Source organism: Melanaphis sacchari, unplaced genomic scaffold, assembly GCF_002803265.2.
Source record: "Melanaphis sacchari strain LSU unplaced genomic scaffold, SCAv2.0 Contig91_pilon_pilon, whole genome shotgun sequence".
Taxonomy (NCBI): Eukaryota; Metazoa; Arthropoda; class Insecta; order Hemiptera; family Aphididae; genus Melanaphis; species Melanaphis sacchari.
In genome coordinates this window covers 1,390,735-1,409,223 of record NW_020271649.1, presented here as the reverse complement: position 1 = coordinate 1,409,223, position 18,489 = coordinate 1,390,735, and the positions used below count along the sequence as shown (strand labels likewise).

The following is an 18,489-nucleotide window of genomic DNA, read 5'->3' as shown; positions in this document are numbered from 1 at the left end:
TTATTAATAATTATTAATAAAGGTTATTATTAATAATTATTAATAAAGGTTATTATTAATAAGATCAATCAGTAGCAACCACAAAAATCAACAAATGTTGAACAGTTTAAATAAGTTCTGTTTCCTCCTTACATGACTGAAAATAAATTACTAGTTTTTAAATAAAGTTTGTTTATAATGTATTAGTATTAATAAATACTTTAAGTGGCAGTAGATAGTAGTTTAAAGTTAAAAATAAATAATAACATTTAATAAATACATTTATATATATATCAATATCAATAATGAATATAAATATTAATGGACTGCCACTTAATGAATAAAATTCTGAATTGTATGTAAAAATCTGGTTAATAAATTAGTGTAGATCAGCTAATAATGTAATATCAAAAAGAGCTGAAACCAGTACCATCAGATTAAAAATGAAAAGAAAAAAAAATGCAATTTATAGAAAATATTTTAAAATATTATAGTCTCATTATATAGTTAAGAGTTTAAAGACTCATAAAACTTAATTCTTGAAATTTGCTAACAAGATGATGCTACTGAATAAATATTTCTAAAATATGAAAAAAAATTAAGTAACATTTCTGGACAACTAATCCAAGAAGAACCTTCAAATTTCAATATCTAGTTTCAAATAGATATTATAAGTTTAAATTGTATTAATATTTTAACAACAAATTGTGTACTCAATTATCAATATCGGGTTTCAATGATAGTACATCAATATTTAAAAATAAAAAATCTATATTTAATTTTTTGTAATTAATTTAAAAACATTTAATCAGCTAATTTTAATTAAAAAATTGATTAAAAATGACAACCTATTTTCTGTGCAGATGAATATTTTAAATTAAATGGTGAACGAATTCCATTCAAGCAATTAGGATTTCCATCATTAGAAGCCCTATTACAATCCTCTAAAAAGTTTAATATTCAAAATTATGGAGGCAATGCTATTGTTAAAGCTGTTGGTAATAGCAAAACACAACATTTGACTGAACTTATAAAAAAACAGAAATCAAAACCACCAAAAAAAAAACCGGTAAGTCCTTATTTATAAAATTAAATTATATTATCAATGTATAGTTGGAATTAGAACCCAACAAATCATTTTTATTTATTTTTTCTAATTTTATCATTTAGAAACTAGGTCTAATTATTTGTCATTTGACCAATACTTTAAGAGGGTATTACATGTGTATTATTTTTTTTTAAATATTTTAAATCTTAAGGTTAAATGAAAGAGAAGTATTTTAGTATTTTATTAAATACATTCAGGGTACTTAATTATGGCATATATTTATAAGGGGAAACGGAGTAATAAACACCATTTTGCATAATAACTCTATACCACTCAACACCAGGCACCTAAATTTAATAACTGATAACTTATAAGCTTTTTGTCCAAATTTTTATTTTTATGTATCTAAATTCTACAAAAAAATAAAAAAAAAAATATTCTACTTCAGAATAATAAGAAAATAAGTATGAATTTAAAGATATATATTGATATTTAAAAAAGTGTTGTTTTATTTTGACTAGAAATTAAATAAGAAAAATATTTTCAAAAATATACATAGATTTTGAAATAATGAGTATTGTTTGATAAAAGAATTATTCTTTACTAAGTATTAATTTAAATTCTATTTACTTGTTTATTAATGTAATTTTTAAATTATTTTAACATAGTTTAATAATTAATCAATGTATTTATTGCTTACATTTATATATCTTAGATTATTTTTTTAAAATCCTTTTTTAATATTGTATTTGATCTTAAATAATAAATTATAAATGTATGCATTTTTTAGTTTATAGGTTCTCAAAATGCTCCAAGAAAATTTGGTACATCAAATACCTATAACAGACCTAATAATTATTCTAGACCAGGAAATAATGGCTTGAATAATGGATCAGTAAGTGTAAAGTGTAATATTAATAATAAATAGTAAACCATATTTAAAATTTTTATTTATTTTTAGTCAAAGAATAACTATCAAGGTACTTCTATTCCTAATTACACCAACAGTTATAATAGACAACAATCATCATATAGCGATAACAAACATAATAGATTCAATGTATGTATACATATAACATATAATATATTATTTAATAGTAATAAGACCTTCAATTCTAAGTATACTAGTATTTATTTCTACCCTATTAATAGATTAAAATTAAAATTAAATATAAATGGTGCTCAAAAAATTTTTGTTTAGAAATATAAATAAATAATTTTCCGTAGCAATATTATACTTAACATTATTTATACTGGAAATCATTTTATTAAATTTCTTTTTGAAAGGGTATATGTTATTAAGCATAATATTTGCATACATTTTAATTACAAGTCAATTATTTACAAACATTTGCAGTATATTGTAGGTTAGTAGGTATTTTTATCATTTTATATATAGTATAAATATAAATTTATTTGGTAAAAAAATAAATATTATTTGATGTTAATAATTACTAAATTTGATATTCAATTTTAAAATATTATTTTATTTTATTTTTGTATTTATTTATTATTACATACAATGGTGTAAATTGAACCCAATTTCTGGTGATGCAGAGGCATATATCCTCAATCTATAATTTCTGACACACCAATAATCCAACTTCCTAAGTAAAATCCTTTCTGTAAGCTATATATATCTCTTTAAAAAATAAATACATTTGGTTACCATAAATAACAATCTAATTATCTATGGTGGTTAGTGGTTACACAATTTTAGAATATAAATAGGGATAATAATTTAATTGATTAGGTCTAATACATGCACAAAAATTACAATTTTGTACCTGTTTATGTGTAAATTATACAAAAAAAGATAGTTACAAAATTAAAAATATCATAGGTACACAAATTTTATTTCAATGATTTTCTGATGGTGCTAAAACACTTTTGTGCCACTGATTACATATTCGCTTATTATTTCTAAAATAAATATTAGATACTATTTGATTATTATTAACATAATGATACAATTTTTTTCAGATCAATGAGCCAAAAACATTTGATCATAATAGTTATAAAAAGGTAAATAGAATTAATTATTTTACTTGTTAATGAATATTTTTATTCTACTATTAATAATGTGATTTATAATATTTATTTAATTTAGCCTCAGTTTTCTATAAGTAACTATAATAATAGTACTAAGAGCTATAGTGAAAACCTTCAATTAAACTCTGATATATGTTTGCCTGAAACTAAAGTAAGACATATAATTGATATTTTTAAAACTTTATTTTAAAATCTCAACTGTTAAAATGTATTACTTCTATAACAGAGGAAAAAAAGATAAATAATATATATATATTATTTATTACTAAATTTATGTTTATTTTCTACATAAATCATAGTTAGTAAAATAAAATATGGAATATTATTATATAAGTTTAATTTTTATTTTGGGTATTCATTTCTTTTATTTTACAATTAAAACTCGATTAACAGTCGTCAATGTCAGGCTGTGATTGTTAATTGAAATATTGCTATAAACATACATATTATACAGATTACAGATTTCTAACCACAATTATTTATTTTATTATTACCTATAAAAAACTTTATTATCTTTAATAAATTAATAAATATCAGTACTCTCTGTACACAAACTTATTGAAACCAATCTAAAAAATTGTTTGGTCCATATAAGCACTTTTATATGCATAAAAATGCACAGGCAATTTTTCTTATAAGTAACAAAAAGTAATGAGTATTCAAATTTTTATTGTTTTAAAATTTAATAAAAAAAAAGACGAACAAATGTATTTTTTTAAATAGTAAAAATATTAGTTAATTATTTGTTGCATCTGTTGATATTTACATGAAGAAATAAAAAAATAAATTTTTAAATAACTTTGTTTAAAATAATTTTCTAATACAACAATTATTCATGTGCTTACTATTGTATTATTATTTATGTTTTTATTGAAAACTGGTTCATTTGTCACTCTCTAGGTTAGCTAGACTGCATTAAATTTTTTTCTATCAGAATATTTTCATAAATTCTAAACAAAATTTAGACACTTTTTCTTACTTTTTCAATATTTTTACTTTTTTGATAAGTTTTTTACAGATTTTTTGTAAGCTTTAGGGTGATTTTTGGTGTTTATTAAATTTATTTACATTCATTTTTATTTTTTTTTAAATGATTTCTTTATTTTTACACGGCACTTTAAAAATTCTACACTGTATTAAAATTAGATTATAATATTTTGCAGCCCCTCAGACTTAATTTAAGTAAGTCAAAATTGGTTTTTATTGTAAGTTATACAAATACTTTATGGCTTATACTTTGTAATGAAAATTTGAATATTTTAAATAATGGTGTAAAATGAAAATAGTCATTAGAGTTTGGAAGTTATAGGAGTTTTATATTGTTCAGTATGCTCCTGATTTATAGAAGACCAAGCTAGAAACCCAAGTTACACAATATTGAGTGTAAAAATTCAAAATTTAAAATTAAAAATGCATATTTTGTTGATTTTTAAGGAAAAAGTACTTATTTCTTTATTTACACATGTATATTATGTATATTCAATATTTTTTAAATAAAACTGATTTTTTTGTTTCTTAAACTATGTATTTTAAATAATCTTATTATTTTCTTTAATGATAAATTTTCTTTTTTTAGTATAGCTTTTTATAATTTTTTTTTCTTTTTATATTTATATAATTACAATTAATATGTAATATCAATAATTAATAGACAATAAGTAATGACATTTTTATGTTTTTGAATAATGAACTTGGAATAATTGCTTATATATTTTACATTTTTTCATTCATACTTTATAATTTTTTTTTTTTTTTTTTTGTGTATATTTATGTGCATATTTTGTCTATTTTAGCTCATATAACTTCCAAATCCTAGCCATTAATCTAAAATAATGCATTGTGAGTGAATTTGGTATGCTACTATGGAAGTTAAGTGTTTATTATTAGCAAATGAAATTTTTATAAGTGTTTGGTTTACTTGATATGATTATTTTATTTGATGTATATTTTCCAAAGTATGAACTAATTTATACTCATCATACATAGTTTATGTGTTGAACATTGTTACTTGTGTCTGGTGATTTTTCATATAGCTAAATGATATAAATTATAATTTAATTATATGCCATAATTGCTTTATTAACTGTCAATTGTTTATTTTATATGGTATATTAAGACCTACTACTTAAAAGATATTGGACTTGTTTTAAAATATATAAAGATTGATTTATTAGGTATGCTTGGACCTCTTGTTTTTTCTTTAATAATGTTATTCAAAATCTGAATTTTTAAATATACTTAAATGCATATTTTCCAATGCTTGAATTTTTTTTTTTTTATTTAAACAGTGACCTAGAAATACCAATATCTATTTTTCAAATGAGAACTACCCTTTTTAATTTTGAATAATTCAGCCATATTTGTTTTGAAAATTTTAATGTATCTAACTAGAATTTGAACAAGTAGTTTTTAACTTCTTCAGCATCTGTAAAAATATTTAATTTTGAATGTATCTTTATTTTATATACTTAACTAAAAAATAAAAATTATACACTATTGTATTAGATTAATAAATAAATAAACTTATTTTTATAATTTTATTAAATATTTGGTTTAATTAGAATATTTTTCTTAAATATTATTTTTGTTCAATTCTGGTACATAAGTTAAGAACCACTTAGACAAATTATTTAACTATTAAAATTGTTGAATGTATTTTTTACTAAGAAAATCCCCCCCCCTATTTTTATGTGCAAATCAATTAATTTTTGTTTCCAAGAAAAGTTAGAAATTTATTAAATTCAATAAATTAAATATTTGGTAAATTTCAGTTTGTTTTAAGTTGAAATATTTAAATAATTTTGTTCTTTATTTATTGAACTATACATTTTTATTATTTTTAAATAAAATATAAATTTTTAGTATTTATTTTGTTATTATAGCCTTTCAATAATCTATCCAATGATAGCAGGAAAAATGGTGTTCAATCAGTTCCAATTTCAAATGTAAGCAAAAAAATCATATTAAAGTACAAAGTGTACATTTTTGTGACTATTATTATTGAATTTTCTTAAATGTATATATGTTTCAATTAATAATTTATTTTGATTTATTTTTAATTAAGGATATAAAGTCATTGAATGAAAACACCAAATCAGATCATATTCCGCTTACTAGCAGTTGCAGTAGCTTAGAATCAACATACAGTTCTAGTTCTGCTAGTTACAAACCTATGCATACATTAGTAAGTTATATATCTTTAATTTTGTTAGTCTTTCTATATTTATTAAATGTATTATAAATTCAATTTTTATTTTATTATCTTATGATAACAAAACAATTAAATGTGTAGTTCCATCATTACGTATCTAATTGTTATTATATGATATCTTTAATATAATATTAACATGTACAAAGAATATGTTGGTAAGATGTTTTGATTGTACATCAGGATTTTCAAAGTTTGTTTATCAATTTTTTTTTTTTTTTTTGATCTGAGTGATTATAAAAAATAAAAATATTAACATTATACTTATTCCCAATTTTTTTTTTTACAAAGTTGTGTTAATAATATTGTAGTTTTAAATTATTATCAATTTTATTAAAAATATACAAATAATATTTTTTTATAATTTATAATTTTATATAAAAGTTTAATCAATTTCAGATTTTTATTTCGTATTATATTATCATAAACATAAAAATATGATTATGCATATTATAAGAATTAAAGTGTTAGTTTTTGAGTTATTCTATTTTGGCCATTATATTTGGTTTAATATTACAGTGTCCTTATAAATAATTTCTACTGTATTATAATTGTAATAAGATATCATATTAGATGATATATAGAGTTATTTATGAAAATACTTGTCCCTTTTTTTCCTTTAATTCATATATTAGTTTGAATTTTGATTTTGAAAGAAGTGCATATTATTAAATTTATAGTTACATATAGCTCATAAGATGATGTTATCAACACATGACTCACATGTGTTGGTTTTCCCTTACAAACATACAACATTTAGCAGAATCCATTTTATGTTGTTAGCTTTAATATATTATGAGTAAAATCCCAATCTATGGGACTATGAGTCGCAAAATAATTTGTATAGGTCACAATCTTATAATTAAAATATATATGAAAATAATTTTAATAGAAAATTCATAAATGTCTTAGTTATGTTTTATTTGATACCTCTATACATAATAATAATTATAAGTATTGCTAGTATTGTGGATTCTATAATGTAGTTATCAATATATCTTTAGTTAAGTTTATATTAGATTTTTATCATATTGATATATGTGCTCATGACTGTTAATGTGTATTGGTCAATTTTCCATCGATTTGAGCTATAAGCAGTACATAGAAAATAAGAGAGTAGGCACAAACAGAAAGTTTTAGTTTACAATTAGACACTCATTTTTAAATATCTAAATTTTATATGATGTATATTAAGTTTAAGTTTTTCTAATGGATAAATTTATTGTTTGTAAAACTATATTTGGTGTAGTACCAGTCAATCAGTTCTATCAGACAGTTCAGTATAATACAACATTTTTTTTTTTTAGTATTGGAGGGGGTAACCAACAAACTGTAAATTAATGGGTCACCATTACAAAAAAATTGGGAAACACTGGTCTAGGGTATCTCATAAACTTTTATTGATATTATAATTTTTTAAAGAGTTAAATTTATGTAAAATATTACTACTTTAAGATGCTTATAGCTAACTTTAAAATTATAACTATAATATTAATAAAATCCTTCAATGTACCTTAGATTATTTTTTTACCTTTTAAATTGATAATAAATAAATTTACTTCTATATTTAAGCTAATAATACAAAATGGATTCTGCTAAACGTAAATTTACTATGATGTACATTAGTAAAATAGAGACAATAAATATGATTATAAAATCTTTTTAATAATAGTTTTTTTAAAGAATTTAAAATATATATGTTATTTAGTTCAATACTTATACTTAAACGATACTTTTAAATTTTTTTACATGACTAAATAAATTTATAATATTTTGTCATTTTTGTTTGTGTATAAATTAATTGATTTGTATATCAATGATAATTTATCTAATGACCTAATAGTCTAATAGTCATTAGTAATTTAATAAACATTGATTGATAATAGACATATTTTTAAATTTTTCATTAATGTATCTTGACACTACCTTTATAATAGTTATTATAATATTTCCATTATATTATTTTGAAGACATTTAGTATGTTGACATAATTAATTAAATAATAATTAAGAAAAAATAGTTATAAAACTGTATAAGTATACTTAGATTTTCACATTCTATAATATTTATTTATTTAAGCCTGACAAATTCCAAATTGGAGATACAGTCAATAAAAATAACGAAGATACAATTCCAAGAAATCACATAATCATGCAGGTAATTTAAAAACTTAAACATGTTTCAAGATTTTGTTAATAAATATAGTTACAATAATATTTTTTTATTTAGGAGAATAATAGTGAATTTAAGAGATCAGTAAAGCAACATAAATCAATCCCAAAGTTTTCATCACTACAAAACATGGTAAGTTTAAACTATTATTTATGTTCATTCATATTAATAATTGGGTACTAATTTATTTTATTTTATTTAAAAATTACTAATTCATTCAATTTGATGCCATATTAAAATAATTTTTAAAAATGAAAATTATTTTTTTTTCATGTTTAAAGCATTTGATATATAAGTTAAATATAGTATAAATAAGAAATTAAAATTTCAAATATTTTTACTTGGGTAGAGTATATTCTTAATTTATAATTTACAGCCGCCTATAAAAATATCAACTGCTCAAAGTAGACTTGAAAAATACCCTAAAAAATGTGAAGAACAAACTAAGGTAAGTAGTTTTTTAATTATTTAAAATAATATTATATAATTTGATTTTAAATCATATATTTATAATATTGTTAAATTAATTATATTTATTATAATAAAATAACCATCATAATTTTTGATCCAATTCTTGAAATAAAATTACTTTTACTTGTATAATGCATGTTAATAGGGCAGTAATTTTTTTACTGGAAAAAATGTACCATAATGTTTACTAGAGTTTTACCCCCTATTAGTATTACAAAATTATATTTTAAGAATATAAAAATTGATATATGTAAAGTATAGTTTTAAGTTTTTCTGTGAAACTGTATGATGAATTGACTTCAAAATATTCGAGTTTAAACTAGTTTCTGAAATTTTTAACATGTTGTTTTGGTTCAATAATAATAAATAATAGTAAATTCTATATAATATCAAGATTAACGACTTTCGAGTTTTGACCATTTAATTATAATTAATACATTATTATATTATAATATACCAAATCGGTGTATTTATGGTAAGGGTATCTAAGGCATGTTTGGGGGTAAGCTTTGAAGTCCTGTAGTTTAAAAGTGGCTATACGCTATACACTATAATTTTATAATTTTACTCAGTACCCTTAACGTTTTTACTTAGTATTATCACTTTATTGTATGAAATTGGCAATTTTTTACTAAAAAGTAATTTCCTGCTCAGCACAGATTTAAATATATATTTGGGATAAATATTTGTTAGTTATTGTCTATTGAATCATTCAATATGAATGTCACTTTAGTTGACAATAATTTAGGTAAGATTAAGTATCCTGAATAAAAATATAATTCAATGAGCGTGTTATAGATTGTGCGTTATACATAACATTCTCAAATTTCAACAGAAATATCAGCAGTTATTTAGTTATCATTATTTGAAATTTTACTTATATATTTGTTTATTTTATTTTTAATAATTAATATTAACTAATTACGCTTAACAAAAATACTAAATATTATTACATTAATATAATTAATATTTTTGGTTCAACAATATACTTAACTACTGATTGTATAAACTAGTTTAGGTGCTACACTACAAACTATGTTAATTTAACTATTATTTTGTTTATTTTAAAATAGTATCATTCTAATGACATTGCGTCATTCATTATTTAATATATTATTATTATTATTATTATATAGAGTTATTGAAGGTCTACGTCACACGAGGTACGTTACCGCAGGCAGTGGCATATCCAGAAAATTCTTTTTATAAGGGGGGGGGGGGCACATACTGTCTAAAATTTCACCAAATATACTACCAAAAAGAAAAAAAAGTCATTAGATAAAAAAGGCTTGCAAGTTGCCAGTTATTTAAGAGACTAATATTTTCAATAATAAAAAAAGTATAAAATACTATTAATGGGGGGAAGGCGCAATCCCCATAGTCCCCCCCCTAAAATACGCTCTTAACTGCAGGAGTCACCAATTAATATTCTTAAAGGACCATATTCGGAATGTTGTCATAATATATATTATTTATTTTCTTTGTCTGCGGGTCGAATAAAATTTGTTCGTGGGCCGTCATTTGGTGACCCCTGCACTACTGTATTAACAGTAAAACGCACTTTGATTCAATTTAGTGTTTACCATTACTATTAAGACAATAGATTTTTATCGTCACCGAAGTTATGGATGTGGGCCATAAATTTATAATATTGTTTGTGTTCTGTGCTATTATGATTGAAGAGCATTAATAATTATAGTTGCTATAAATTATTGATTATTATAAATAAACAACTGTTATGTTCTATGAACCATAGAATGATATTAATATCTAGATTTCCTCCAACCTTTGAAGCTTAGTTATCAGTAATATCACAAGTTCATAACTACACTAATTAAATCTATAAAAGTATAAACCCTATTTCAAAAGAGAATATACCGGGCAGCGGCGCACATCTTCTGCCAAGTACCGTTGGTTAAAACAAGCATGTTACAAGTGATTACTCGTTGTAAACCTATATGTATGTAGTGTCAAATATCTCAGCCACCTGTTAACTTTAGCACTAATAGTTGTACTCTTTACTTATAAAAAAAAATTAGTCAACCATCGGTGCCAATGAGATATTACAAATAATTGAAATCAGCGTATACACTATAGAGTATACTTATCAGATAGCATCAGACTGCGAATTTTATATACGTTTATTGCAATTTTTTGGTAAAGTGGGAGAAATTGGCCTCGGAACTGCTGCCAGGCATGTCAGTTGCAATTTTTGAAACCGTTGTATTCTTTTTTGAAATGAAATATAAGGGTATTTATCCATTAATTGTTCCTTGTTAAATATTTTTTCCATGTTAAATTAACCTTGTTATATTAAATTATTATCATCTTAACATTATGATTGCCCTAATGTTCTCGTAGTTGACTTAATTCTTAATATCTATATTTTTGGATCGTTGAAAATTTTTTTTGTTTTGAATATTGAATTCAAATTTATAATATTATTGCTTATTAAATATTTATTGTAAATTGTACTAATGTTTTAAAAACTATTCAAGATTCATGTAAAACTTTTGAATTGTTATTAAATGATTTTTCCAAATTAGTATGATCTAATTAATCATAATATATTAAATCTATAATTTCAAATATTAATGTGTAATATTATAGGTCGATGTAGAAAATAATTCGAAAACAGAAAAACTGTGTGTTGCAGCTACAGATTTAAGAATTGAAGTTGAAGATCCTACACTTGAGGTACCTATATCTTTAATTATACATAATTATTGTATTAATAAACATACTGATGTTGTCTATTAGCAAGATTACTGCCTATGTTATCTGTTAAAAATAATAATTTTAAAAACTTATGTATTTACAAATTTATAAAATTTAAATTCTTATGTTGATAATTTGTGGATTATTTATAAATTTCTGCAAACTATTAAAACAATTTTTTTAAATAAGTAAACCTGTAAGTTATATATTATTAACATTTTGTTTGGTTAAAACTACATCGCTATAATGATATTATAACTTAACATAAAAATTTGATTTTCTTTGTTTAAAAATCATACAATTTAAATTAAATATTAGGGATCCAATATTTATTCTTTATTGGACTGAATAAACAATAAAAATGAAAAGTCATTTTTTGTGTAAAATATCATTTACAATAATTATATTTTAGATAAGTATGTATATGTTTCTTGACATAAATTCAATTTATATATTAATGTATTTTTATGTTTGATTTAATACTATTAAGAATTAAACATAGATAATACAATTTAATTTAAAATGATAGAAAATATTTATAGATAATAATTTTTATAAGATATAATTATGTTTTAAGTATTTAAAATAAGTTTTACATGCCAATTATATTGTTATTCAGTAAAATACGAGTATTAAGGTAACAGTTTTTTGCTATAGGAGGTACCGTTTCATAAAAATATAGAATGGAAAAATTATGAATTTAGGATTTATTATATTTTTGACATGTTTACAAAATTCTGAAATATTGATAAATTTATATCAGTTATTTTAGTTATAAAATCATATCCAGCATATAGTTCAAAATTCATTTTTGACCTATTATTATTCTTAATTCACAAATTTATATTGTTTTAAAACTCAGTTTGAATTTTAATTTCAATAAATTAACATTTAAAATAATATCATGTATTTAAATGTGTATAGTATAAAAAGCTGTTTGTCATTAAAAAAAAAAGGTTTAAATAAATAGGTTTTACTTAATTAGTTAACAAAAAAAATCTTTATTCTTGAAAATATAGTCCAATATTAAAAAGTTGCAAAGATCAAAATTTAAATAAATTCTATATTAAAAAAAAAATATATGGTACTTAGCGTGTTAAGTGATTAATCATTTATAAAACTGGATATAATACTTTTAAATGAATTGATCATTATCTGCACCTTCTAAAAATGCAGTTTTATTTTTATTACCCTAAATCTAATGTCTTTCTAAAATATAAGTTTTTAACATTCCTTCAAATTTTTTAATATTTTTACTTTATTTTATTTCATTGATTAGGTAAACCTATATTGGCCCATTGTTTTATAACATGCTTAATTAGTTTCTCTATTGTCCTGATTGATATTTGTTTACAAAAAAATAAACAGTACCAAACAAATATCATGTATATATTCCGTTTTAAACATAGTTTAAATTCTAAAATTTCATTTTGTACTTACCCACAAAAAAAATTGAAGCAGAACGAGCTATAGATCTCTATCTGGCTAACATTTTAATTAGTTTGCTAACAGTTGGTACTTTTCTTAAACCCTAACATTCATAGTTTTAGTTTTTCAATTTTAATAGAATTAGTAATTATCTACTTTAAGTAAGTTTGTTAGGTAAAATTAAAATTTAAAATAAGGCTGAACTCTTATTCCAAGAGATCTATTAAATCTAAAAAAATATATATTGTTAACTAGGTGTTTGAAGAAGATAAGGACTACATTAATGAACTAGAAACATATTTAAAAAATTTAAACTTATCAGAACCATATTATGAGTATATGGTAAAAAAAGAAAAATCTGGGAAACTTATTAAATTAATACACATTTGTACAATTAAGGTAAGTGTTCAGTTATCGTTATGCTTAAATATGAATTAAGCTTACTACCTTGCAATTTATTTTTAAAATTATAGGTATTGATATTTTTTCCCATTAAATATATGTTATTATATTGGATCATAATGTATGACCTGTAAAAAAATGTATTAAGTTTGTAATACAATGTTAGAAGCTTAAATCTTTAGTCTAAAACATTTGCTAAAAAAATTAACAAATATTCCAAGGTTAAGATTTAATGTACTATTTTTTCATACATTTTTAACTAAGAAATAATGATTTCACACAAATTTAATTTTGAATCACCATTTTTGTCATAGTTATCAGTTTAATAAAAATAAAAAATGTAAGTCACTTAAGTTAAACTAGATTTATTTCAATTTATTCACGCGCATGTTATATAAATATATTAATTTTCATGTTTCACTTGACACATAATGAGTTATTGTTTGTATTAGCCTTTATATATTGAGTATCATAGAACCATGTATTACAAGGATAAAATATTTAAGTTTTATTTTCTAGGTAAATGAAAAGAGTGTTGGTAGTTCTTTCCCAGTTGATTGTAGTTCAGATGATTATGCACAAAAAGTTGCTGCAAAAAGGGCTCTAACTACCTTAAAAAAACAATATGGTGAAAGTGTTATTTATCCAATTACTAATGATATTAATACAGTGGCATTATGCGTTAAAAGGGTATTATAATAAATAATAGATTAACGTAATATCAATTAATAATATATTGTATTCTATTTTAGCTTTTAAAACAAGGATATGAAACAACTGGTATTATGAGTGATGTCTTAGAACGTATGTATAGAGAGGAATTTCAAGAAAACATGCCTGATAATTGGGATCAACTTCTGGGAGTTTTTAGTTACTTCATATTTGATAAGCTAGCACCCAATAAAGTCGTTATATATCTTGTAATTATTTTTCTGTCAATAATAATAAAAATAAAAAAATTGATTTTGAGCTATCATTGTTTATTTAATATATAGAATGAAACTGAAAGTAATCAACAAAATGGTCATGAGTATATAGTTGAAGAAGTTGCAGATGAACAAAGCTTTGTTCCAGGTACTTCATTATTATTTGAAGATTACCTTGAAAAGTCTGTTCTCGTTTCTGCTAATTATGGTTCAACTAGTATTTGGGTACGTTTGGTTGGACAAAGTGCAGATGTAAGTATTCTTAATAGTTTTGCTAATTTATAAAACAACAATAGAAGTAAATAATACAAATAATAAATATTATGTATTTAGGAAAACTTCATTCAAATGCAAGCAAAATTCAATGACATAATGAACACAGAAAAATTAAGTATCCCTGATCAAGTAATTGAAAGTGAATTTTATGCTGTGCTATATAATTCATCTTGGCATAGAGTGCAAATACTTTCTGCTACTAATGATGATGATACAGCTACATGTTTTATGATAGATACAGGCGAGCAATTGAACATTGCCAAAGATCAAATTTGTAACCTAGAACCGATCTTTATGAAACCTAAAACACAGGTAAAATACATGATTAATAAAACAAGTTAATTGATAAAAAATTTGATATTTATAATGTTATGATTTATCCATATTAATATTATCAGATTCTTGACAAAAGATAATTAGCATTATTTAAAACTATTCATAATTTTCCATGTTGATATTTCTTCAAATCAATTGAATATTGTCTATAATTTTTCTTCATTCATTAATTACAACATAGAATAGTACTTATTTTATCTTGACATGACTTATAATTACTATGGATTATGTTAACTTTTCATAACTCTTTTACTAGTTAACAAAGTATTTTGGAAAAAGAGAATTAAAAAAAAAAAAAAACCAAAGTAAAATATGTAAAAATTAATACATTTTTTTAAATATACAATACTACATTAATATTGTGTTCATTAAGCATGTATTTAAATAATTATATTGTTCATTATTAAATTACTATAGCTATGCTTAAATTAATAAAACTTAAAATAATATAAACTGTAACTTTATTCTTATTCAATACATCATTTGCTCTGTATTTTTAGGCAATTAAATGTATTTTAAATCAATTGGATAATTTTGGTTCATTTGATGGTTTAAAAGAATTATTGGATGAAATGATTTTAAATAAAACATTCTTTCTTAAACCTGATTCAATCGGGAATTCTCCAAGAATCACTTTGTATGAAAAAGGAGGAATAAATGTAAATGATATGATTATTCAAAGATTTGTAGAAAAAACTTCTACTAAGCTACCATTATTTGAGGTAAAAAATTTTATCATTGTGTATTTTGTTCATTATTTATGATAAGAAGAATTATTCTACAGGATCAAGCCATTGTGGATGGAAATGTATCGTCAATTGTCGAGTCTGGCCATTTATATTTACAATTAAACTTTGACGTTGTCTCATCGCTTGAAGAAATCTTGTCAAACGATGAATTCTATGATCCAGAATATTTTTTGAAGAGCAAGGAAGATATTGTAAAAGACAAAGTTTATGTAACTAAGTATGAAGCTGATAACATTTGGTGTCGTGTTAAAGTTGTTGATATAATCAGTGACTCTGAAGTTAGTAACAATTATGATAAAAATATATTTTAGCAGTCGCTGACTGTAGATCCCGGGTAATAATTTAGTGGTCCATAGAATAATTTTTGGACATTATTTGTAATGTTGTGTTTACAATTGTATTTTACAAAAGTATTGTATAATGTCACTATGTAGGTTCAGTTACGAAAAATGAGAATAAACGAGTAATAATATTGTCGCTATTATTGTATATTATAAAATAAATAGACTTAATATCATATTGTAGGTTTGCGCATCATTATCACAATTCGTTCTAAAAACACTAATGATTAAAATCCAGTCTTCATTTTAATTTCTTTTTTTTTTTTTGTAATTAATAATAATTAAATTAACTTAAATAATTTTGTTATGAATAAAAAAAAACTCCTTTAGTGATAATTTTAAAAATATACGTTAATTTAGTATTTAAGACTTATGAGTATAAGTGGTCTGTAGAATTTAGAGTAATGGATTAAGTGGTTCGCGAGGTCCAAAAGGTCGATAACTGCTGCTTTAGAGATAAAATTTGATAAATTTGCAATTTGTTTTATTGCTTTATGGCTTTCTTCATATTGTTTCTTGATTTTCTTATTATTATGTTTATATTAGTCATTTAATTAACTTATTACGTTAAATAAATGCTGATTATACTTTTTTCTTTCAATATTTAAAAAAAAAATATGTGTGGAAGTTGTATATCTTTTTTTTATACATATATATTCTAGGTTTCAACAACAATGGTTATTAGCCTGTAATCAGTTTTTACAGTGGAGGGGGGGAGGCTACTGTTTTTGAAACGTGTATATGTGACTATGGTTTGTGACTAAAAACCTGGATGGTTGCCCATCCGGGAGCTAGCGACACCGGTTATTGCTTGACCTGTTAGCGACTGAGACCAATCACTGTGCCACGATTCATATTTTATTTAATTAAATTTATGTTATTAATCAAAGTTAATTCACTAATGTCTTATAGTTGACAAATATTATGATAGAATATTTTGTCATACTATTTAAATCATTTGTTTTTCTTAATTTTTTAAATACAAATACATACAATTTATTACTATGGACAAAATTCAAAAAAAAATTTTTGTTTTATATGTACTTAGTAAAGTTATACCTGATATTAAAATTGTATCATTACTTTAATATGTACAATAATTTATATTTTAACTTGACATATAAATAAAAAACTTATTTTGAATATTGAATAAATTTAATGTTTTTAAGATTTCACTGATGGTTTAAAATAACCTGGGACCAAATATTTTAAATTAATATACTTAAGCTTGAAATCAAACATCCTGAAGATCTTAATTTATATTTGCAGGAATCAAAAAATCTGTGACCTTGTTTTTTTTTTCTCACAAAATTATATATAAATAAAAGCAACTTTATTGAATAATAATTATTGCCTTGTTTTTGTTTTTCAAAAACAATGTAATTTATTTTTACTAAGTAAACTATGTTTTATTATTTTAGGCCAAGATAATGTATATAGACTACGGTAATACGGCACAATGTGAAATTACTAAAATAGCTAATTTAGAATTCTATGATCCATTGTTGGCTAAAATTGCTCCTCAGGTATTCAAATAAAAAAATTAATATTTTCATATAATTAAAATATTTTCATATAATTTTCCAGGCTATAAAAGTTTCAATGAACTTTATACCTCCAAATACTATGACTCCGGATATTGCCCAAAAGATATTTGATATTATTGGGAGAGATACAGTTTTAGTAAATACAGTTAATGCACCTAATGACGATGTGCCATGCGTTCAACTTTACAAAACTGAACCAGATTCACCTAATATACCATACTGCATTAACATACCATTATTCCAAAGCTAAAATTAATATTAGTAAAAGTATTTATAAGTTGTATCAATCAAGTAATTTCATTATAGAATTCTATAATCTATGGTTATACTTTAATAACGCATATTTTTATGATAAAATTATTTGATTCAATTATTATTTTCAAATTCATCATTTTAAATCAAATCTTTATGATCAATATATAAATTACAATAGGCTGTAAAATACAATACCAAACTTATTAACAACTTGATAAATTATCACGGTAACCCAATTTGGAGAATATATAAATTATTCAAATTTAGAATAGTATCGTAATATACATAATACCATTGTTTATTATTTGTAAATACTTTGTTAAGAACTCATATCAACATTGTAAAACAAATTATTTAATTGGACGATTTACTGAAAACTTTTTCAATGTTACCCATAATATTTTTATTAAATGTTTGTTGTGTGATTATTAGTGATATTTAATTGGTACCTTAAATATTTTTTCATATTAAAATAAAATATTGATAATGGAATTTTTGTTTATCTTGTGATCTGTGACTAGTTTTACCGTCATTAACCAGATCAATTATTAATGTATGAATTAGTCATTAAAAATAGTAAT

General features: G+C 22.2%; 1 protein-coding gene across 5 annotated transcripts in view; it reads left to right on the top strand.

The window, feature by feature from the left end:
- Nucleotides 1–17,903, top strand: part of LOC112602848 (tudor domain-containing protein 7B) — a 19,834-nt gene extending 1,931 nt beyond the window's left edge. For 4 of the 5 annotated variants that reach the window (XM_025351178.1, XM_025351180.1, XM_025351181.1 and 1 more), the window contains 20 exons: nt 843–1,048; nt 1,818–1,922; nt 1,989–2,087; nt 3,011–3,052; nt 3,138–3,230; nt 5,962–6,024; nt 6,144–6,263; nt 8,367–8,444; nt 8,517–8,591; nt 8,836–8,907; nt 11,541–11,627; nt 13,332–13,475; nt 13,998–14,168; nt 14,231–14,398; nt 14,474–14,656; nt 14,738–14,992; nt 15,517–15,738; nt 15,801–16,043; nt 17,528–17,632; nt 17,694–17,903. In XM_025351178.1, coding sequence (XP_025206963.1) covers nt 843–1,048; nt 1,818–1,922; nt 1,989–2,087; nt 3,011–3,052; nt 3,138–3,230; nt 5,962–6,024; nt 6,144–6,263; nt 8,367–8,444; nt 8,517–8,591; nt 8,836–8,907; nt 11,541–11,627; nt 13,332–13,475; nt 13,998–14,168; nt 14,231–14,398; nt 14,474–14,656; nt 14,738–14,992; nt 15,517–15,738; nt 15,801–16,043; nt 17,528–17,632; nt 17,694–17,903 — 2,741 coding nt within the window. The remainder of the gene's footprint in view (nt 1–842; nt 1,049–1,817; nt 1,923–1,988; nt 2,088–3,010; nt 3,053–3,137; nt 3,231–5,961; nt 6,025–6,143; nt 6,264–8,366; nt 8,445–8,516; nt 8,592–8,835; nt 8,908–11,540; nt 11,628–13,331; nt 13,476–13,997; nt 14,169–14,230; nt 14,399–14,473; nt 14,657–14,737; nt 14,993–15,516; nt 15,739–15,800; nt 16,044–17,527; nt 17,633–17,693) is intronic. The other variant, XM_025351182.1, reaches the window with a different exon arrangement.
- The last annotated feature ends 586 nt before the right edge of the window (nt 17,904–18,489 follow it).